General features: G+C 54.0%; 1 protein-coding gene across 1 annotated transcript in view; it reads right to left on the bottom strand.

The window, feature by feature from the left end:
- Positions 1-600: 600 nt before the first annotated feature.
- EBF3 (EBF transcription factor 3) overlaps positions 601-7,290 on the bottom strand; it is a 20,003-nt gene continuing 13,313 nt past the window's right edge. Inside the window, exons 2-5 of the mRNA XM_044660312.1 lie at positions 6,698-6,875; positions 5,305-5,493; positions 4,612-4,809; positions 601-779 (exon numbers count right to left, since the gene is read on the bottom strand). Coding sequence (XP_044516247.1) covers positions 748-779; positions 4,612-4,809; positions 5,305-5,493; positions 6,698-6,875 — 597 coding nt within the window. The 3' untranslated portion in view covers positions 601-747. The remainder of the gene's footprint in view (positions 780-4,611; positions 4,810-5,304; positions 5,494-6,697; positions 6,876-7,290) is intronic.

Below are 7,290 nucleotides of genomic sequence, written 5' to 3'. Positions count from 1 at the left end.
AGTGGCCCTTGTTCTCTGTCAGTGTGCTCATCAAAGGCAAGAAAGTTCAATATCAAAGGTACAATCTCTAACTACAATAAGTTACAAAGGTTCATTTCATTTCATTAAGATGAAGTGAAGCAATGACAAACCCTCCCTCCCTCCCTGCCACCCCCAGTTTCTCCTAATCGTATCGTCAGCCTCTTTTTTTTTTTTTTTTTTTTTTTTTTTGTCATTTTCCCAGTTTGATGGCTCATACCTCCTTGGCCCCCTTTTTTCACCACAAAAAAATATTTCACATTATAGAGCTACACAACCATTGTGAATCGCGTGATGAGGACAGCAAAATGTTCTGAGGCGTTTTTCATCAGTGTTGCATGAAAACCCCGAATGGTGCATCCACAAAGTTTCTCCCCACACAGAGCAAGTACGAGACAGAGCCAAGACGGAATCGGAAACTTTATACAAAATAGGGGTCGCTTTGCTTCTGTTCTTCTCCTTATTCTTCAGAACTGAGAAATGTGAAAAGATGAGAAAAGGTCAGTCAATCAATGGAATTGTTCGTGAAGAAGCAGGTTGGTTGCATGTCGATTCTTAAGAGTTTAAATAAAATCTTTAAACAAAGTCTTTTTTCTGTAGCATTTCGATGGGTGCTGATTTGTCTTGAAGATACCGTTTCCATCAGCGTGTCTTAACATACTAAACTTGTCCCCTGAAGCCGGCCTTCGATGCTTGATGCTACCAACACGTAGGTGAACAAAAGTCACCTTACATGGGAGGGACGACGAGCCCGGACATTGCTGAAAGAGAGCAGAGGCGAGAGACAAAAGCAGAGCGGTCATTAGCGGAAGGACCCAGGAGAGCAGGGGCGCCCCGAGGGGGTCGGGGGTCTGATCCTGAGGGGCTTGGATGCGGGCGCGAGCGCCGCCCCTCTCCCCCGACTCGAGGTCAGAAAGACTTGGGTTCCAATCTCATCCCACATATTTACCAGCTGTTTGACCTTGGGCAAGTCCCCCGATCTCTCTCAGCCTCCCTGTATTTGTCGGCAAAGCGGCAATAAGAACTGTGCCTACCTCACGGGGTCGCTGTGAGGGTCAGACGAGCAAGACGGTGCTCTGGACACCGCCAGGCGTTGGATCTATTAGAAAGTTTGTCACCCTCGTCATCATTGGTAAAGGGACACGAGGCGGAGGGCGCAGGGGACGGGGAGAACTCGGGGAGCGGCCCCTTCTCACGCCACGGCTCCCAGAGACTTCTCTGGGAATCGGAAGAAGACGCTGACATTTTTGGGTGCCGGCGGCCTGCTTCCTCCCACATACGTGAGATTTCTCTTCACGTTTTGTTAATGGCAAACAGAGGCCCAGACTCCCCTGGGACTGCCTCTGCTGACAGCTGAGAAACAACACGGTCACTTCTGGTAATGTCAGACAAGGCCGGCTCACTCGGCCAGCCAAGGACCAGACACTTCTCGGGTTTCCAAATCGAAAATCGGCCCAACTTCAGTTTGTCTCCACCCTCCCCGGCCCCGAGGCAGCCCAAGGGGCGAAACTCAGTTTTAACACGCTGGTATTTGTCCTTTCTTGTCCTGGCTGGTCAGATCCCCAGTGGAGGACTTTGAAAGATCGAGGCCAAGGCCAGGCCTCGGAATCCACAGACCCACGCTAGGAACGAGGGGAGGTCAGCATCTGGGGCCCCCTGTCTGTCTCTGTGTCTCTGTGTGTGTGTGTGTCTCTGTCTCTTTCTCTCTCTTCCTCTCTCGTCTCTGTCTCCCTCTGTCTCTCTCTCTCTGTGTCTCTGTCTCTCTCTCATCTCTCTCTGTGTGTCTCTATCTCTCTCGTCTCTCTCGTCTCTCTCTCCCTCTCTCTCTCTCCCTCTCTCTCTCTCTCTGTCTCTCTCTCTCTCTCTGTCTCTCTCTCTCTGTCTCTCTCTCTCTCTGTCTCTCTCTCTCTGTCTCTCTCTCGGTCTCTCTCTCTGTCTCTGTCTCTCTCTCTCTCTCTGTCTCTCTCTGTCTCTCTCTGTCTCTCTCTCTGTCTCTCTGTCTCTGTCTCTGTCTCTCTCTCTCTCTGTCTCTCTCTGTCTCTCTCTGTCTCTCTCATCTCTGACTCTCTCTCTCGAATAAACAAACACTTATGGCCCAAAATGCCAAGTGGCCCTGCTTCTTTCGAGTTAGCCGCTTGGTAGGAATGTAATTTAGAGTGTCTTAACTTCGGCGTGGTTTAATTTTGGTCAGAATGATATTTCTCATTAATTTATGCATAACAGATATTAATACACTTGTTCGGCTAGCGATGTGGGCTTCAATTTCTCAGTTCATTAATCTCAACAATATTAATTTATTTCAGACTCACCGTTACAAGCCGTGTGTGTACACACTCCTGATGGGATCTCATCAGCCCGCACTAAGGTGCTGAGATGGTGATGGGCTCTGGGTGATTTGGGCTGCCTGCCATGGAGCTGGGATGGGCCCGGAAGGCTACTTCGGAGCCTCCGTGAAGCCCCCCTGACGCTCGAGCAGGAGCTGGGAAAATGGGCTCCTCCGAAAGCCCTGCGAAGGGCCCCTCTTCCCCCGCCGCCCCGCCAAGAGGACAGAAGGACGTCCTGACGGACGGCGGCAGGCCGAGGCGGCCTTCTGCCTGGAGAGACCGACGCCAAGGCCGGCCTCACCTATCAGGGAGGGTTTGGGGAACGCGGACGTCTGGACGCAGGAATTCTCTGGGTTTGCCAGGGGACGCTGACGTGGGGCTGCGGGCGGCCCGTGTCGAATGCCCATGAAAAAGGCTGCATTCCATCAGGGGCTGAGCCCCGGCGTGGGGAGGCGAGCACGCAGCTGAGAGCATGGGAACCCGCCTTGGAGAGAAGGAAGGGCTGGCCACGGCCTCCCTCCCAGCTGTCCCCGAAATCCAGCCCAAACCGGGCAGCCGCCATCTTAAAGGCAGCCCCGACCTGGCCAGACTACCAGGGGGCTGACCACCATCAGGGCGGGCCGGGCCTTCCTGGGCCTCGTGGCGCCTAGAGTCCACAGTTACAAAAGAAAAGAGGGGTTCCCGGGGGCCTGACTAAAGTGCCCCCCAGGATGGAGGGCGTCTGGGGGCCGCGGCAAGGGGCAGGGCCTGTCCTGGTTTCAGTATGGCTTTTTTCCTCCTCAGAGAAGGGGGCTGGGGCCCTCTTAGACTGGCTACTCACTGGGGTGACAACAGATGTGGCCAGGGGACAGCACGTGGCTTTCTGGGCCACTGCGTGCGGGCACTCCCCAGCCTACGGACAAGAGGGGACCCCTCACAGCCTGGCTCTCTGATGCCATGAAAACAGATCATCCCCAGCGCGCCCCAAGAAGAGGGCAGCGGCAGCCGCTCATCTGACTGGCCAGGGAGGCTTCTTGGGAGTGGGCAAAGGGAGGGCGCTACAAGGGGGGCTCAGGAAGGGACGCTGTCCAGCTGCTGCCGGCCGGTCCTCTCACAAGCCGGACCCAGCTGGTGGCACCCAGGCAGAGCTCATCCCCTTTCTGATTTCACCCGTTTAACATGGCAATCCTTTAGGCGTGCTCACCGCCCCCGCACTTTCCCTGGCACTCCTCGAAGAGGAAGGACGAGCGGCAACACGTGTTTGACCCGATTGGGGGTAAAATTGGGGGCCACTAAGGGGTGATGCTGGGAACGGCCTGAATCCCGTACAGATGCCTGGAAGAGCTCCTGAGCCCAGGAAGCGGGAAGTTTCTGCCTCAAACGGGGTCAGAGCTGCCTGACTTAATAACTAACATCCATCCTTTTCTCATCCGGCCTTCAACGGAGGTTTTCTCCATGGGATCTCGCCAGCGTTTGAGCAGAAGAAAGTCAGAACCTCGCATCCAGCGAGCCAAAACAGACCGGAATTAAAGTAAGGACCCAAGATGTCCACAAAGATGGAAGAGACCCAAAACGTCCTCATCTTACAGATGAGGAAACTGAGGCACAGGGAGGTTCAGCCTTGCCCGATGTCACAGAGCTAGGCAGTGGGGGAGGATCAGTGATAGAGGCCACGTGGGAGATCAGAGAGGAGATCAGAACTCCGACCCTTCTGGTGCCAAGCCTAGCAGGTCATCCTCTCTGCCATGAATATTATGGGAGTGGGAATATGGGTAGAAATGGCAGGCACTGTGGGACGGGGAGGAGAGGGCAGGAATTCTGGACAAAGAGGATGAGGTTCAGAGTCGGGGGCCTGAGTTCCCATCCTGGCCTCACCACTTAGTCCCTGTGACCTTGGGCAAGTCAGAGCTCTCGGCCTCAATTTCTTCCCCTGAAAAATGTGGGGGTTGAACCCTAAGTCCCCGAGGTCCCTTCCAGCTCTAAATCTGCGATCCATCGAACATCTGAGAAACGTACAGGGACAGATCCATCTTTGTTTCCAAACAGAAGAGGCCAAAAAACCAACCCCCAAACGGAAGAGGCAGGCTCGGGGGAGACGTTCCGGGGATCTCGACCCAGAAGAGCCCCGAAAGCTCCAAAGCTCTCCCCGGCCGACTCTGTTCCGTCCGCCTCGCTGGGTCTTGACCGTGGCCATGGCGTTCACGCCCTGGGACGGCACCCCATCACCCAGGAGGGGGATGAAGCCACCCCCACCCAGCGGGCCGAGCCACGTCCACGAGCCCCCACTCACCTTGGAGCCCGTTCCCGTTTGCACTGGTGCAGGATGGCGGGGGAGAAGCTTGGGGCCTGACGACGGGCGCGAAGGCGCTCTTTTGTTTCACTGCAGAGATGACATTGGCAGGTGAGAATGAGAAAATGCCGTGCGTACTGCTACAGTTTGAAGGGAGGGTGACCGAAGAGGCTGCCATGGTAGGGCTTGACGGCACTACTGCAACAAAGCAAACAGAATCAGGACTCAGCTTAGGTCTGTGCGCGGCAAACACGGACAAAGAGTCCTAGAAGGCCTCGCCCGCCTCTTAAGAGATCGAGAGAAGGACACGGAAAAAACACGACACTTTCTTGGCTTGGCCACTCTCTGGATAACAGGCAAACTCTTTGGTGTTGGACTTTGGTTACGAATTGCGCAGCCCAATTCTCTGGTTGGTTTGGTCTGCTTCGGTTTGTTTGGTCTGGTTCGGTTTGGATGGTTTGGTTTGGTTGGTTCGGTTTGGTTTGGTCTGGTTCGGTTTGGTTCTCATGCGACCCCATTGGGCGGAACGCATTGGGAGTCAATTTCTCCGAGCCATTTTGATGTCCAGCCTCCAGAGTCACCCCCTCCTTTTATCCAGTAGCTCACGTCATAGAAAATCAAGACAAGGCAAGTGTTGGGGTTGGGAGGGAAAATGAATCTGCATGATGATGCGTTACGAAAACAGACACTTACTGCCATAAGGAGAGTTAGCTGAGGAGCCATTTAGAAATCCGGGAGAGCCAGGGACGCCTAGATTGGGCATGCCGGCATTTCCATATCCATTCATGCTATTGCTGACTGTGTTGTAATTGGACTGCTGGGGAGTACTGCTGGGAACGTATCCTCGCGGGGAAACACTGCTTGTATTGCGGCTGTAGCCTACTGTTAAAAGCCACCCCCCCCACAAAAATCACGTTATTATTGGTAATACGCACTGGGGGGGGTTTCCCCGCGAACCTACACCACACAGTAGACATTCGGAATTGATCGCACCGCCTCGTTACTGCACTATCAACCCTCGCGGCGGAAGATAACCTTATCACGCCGAGCCTGCCTACGAGGAGAGCGAGCAGCCCGGGGTGTCTCTCCTCGGGCTGAGACAGCCGACCCAAGCTCTCTTCGATCCGATCGTGTCAGGTTCCTTCACGGTTATCTTTAGTAGCAATTATCAACAGGCTTGATTCCTGCTTTGCACCAACACACGGGGTGAACTTTCAGCCCTCCCAGACCTTCAAATGCCACTGCTGACAGGAACAAACTTGTTTGTGGCCGGGATCTCGCCTTAAAAGGTTGTTTGGGGGGCTGCCTCCTTACGGTTGATATTTTTATCACCAGCCTCAGAGGCGCCTGTTTCATTAAGGGGAGCCGAAACAAAAGTGGTCGCGAGCCCGCTGAGCCCAGGGTGGGGGGTGGGGCTAACTAACATCTTGGGGAGCCGCGGCTAGAGTGCATCCCCCCGAATTGGGCTGAGAGTGGGGAAGGATTCCACGATGCTTCGTGAAAAGCTAAGGGAGATGGCCTCCTGAGGCTTCCTGGGGCCCATTTCTTTGACAGGAGGGGCAAGGGGCAAAGGAAGAGGCTTATGGGTCAGAAAAAAACGTGGAGGGGCGAGGGGGGCGTACTCGGGTCCCTTCTTCCCTCTACCTCCTGCGGGATGAGAGCGCAAACCCCATCCGGCCAACTTCAGCAGTCGGAGGCTGCTTCTGCTGGGAGGCTCTATTTTTATTGACCGAAAGGAAAGCAAAGTTCTGGAGGGTCGGATTCCAGAACATTTCAGGCAAACCGTGTTTAACCACGTAACAAACTAACACGCATTCGTCATGACATCGTTAAAGCTCGGGTTCTCCTCCCCTCACGCAGAAAGCACCGTGCTCTATGGCGGTCCTACAACTGACATCTTTAGTTCCGCTAAGAGGCGGTATATCGAAACGGGGTGACATGAGGGAAGGACACGCTGGGCTATACATCCTCATCCCCTGTCCTCACCGCATGGGGAGCAAAGGCCATAAGATCCGTCTCTAGCATCAACCAACTCAAAGAGTTCGGGGAGGCTCGAGGAAAGCTTAACCCCAGCCCCAAGGCGTACCTTGATCATTGGCTTGTGATGTCTCCGAGACATTGACCGCTAGCTGGCTGCTGAAGGAGTTCACTCCCATCATGCCAGTGTGTGCCGGAGTGTTGGCAAGGGCAGGAATCTGGTTGTGGTTCCGCGGCACACTGTATAACGCTTCAGCGATGTCAGCTGCTCGTTTCAGAATGATCTCCTAGGACAGGGAGGAAATGGGTTCCTTACATGGTATCTCCTGTGCTTGCTAGCACATTCAGGAATCAGGCTACAGGTTCTGAGCTGAGATCTGGCACCACTCTATGTTGTCCCACACACCAATGATGAAAATGGCCACCTCCCAACACGGGACCAGTCTACTTCTCCCAATGCCTCCATGGATGATGAAGGAAAGTATGATCCCACTGTTTATGGGGTCTTAAAAAGAAAGAAAGGAAGGAAGAAGAGAGGAAGGAAATGAGGAAGGATGGAGAGAAGGAAGGAACAAAGGAAGGAATGAAGGAAAGAAGGAAGGAAGGAAGGAAGGAAGGAAGGAAGGAAGAAAGGAAGAAAGGAAAGAAGGAAGGAAGGAGGAAGAGAGGAAGGAAATGAGGAAGGATAGAAGGAAGGAAGGA

The sequence above is a fragment of the Gracilinanus agilis genome, chromosome 2 (assembly GCF_016433145.1).
Source record: "Gracilinanus agilis isolate LMUSP501 chromosome 2, AgileGrace, whole genome shotgun sequence".
Taxonomy (NCBI): Eukaryota; Metazoa; Chordata; class Mammalia; order Didelphimorphia; family Didelphidae; genus Gracilinanus; species Gracilinanus agilis.
The sequence above is the reverse complement of the archived record's forward strand: the minus strand, read 5'-3'. Positions and strand labels throughout refer to the sequence as shown.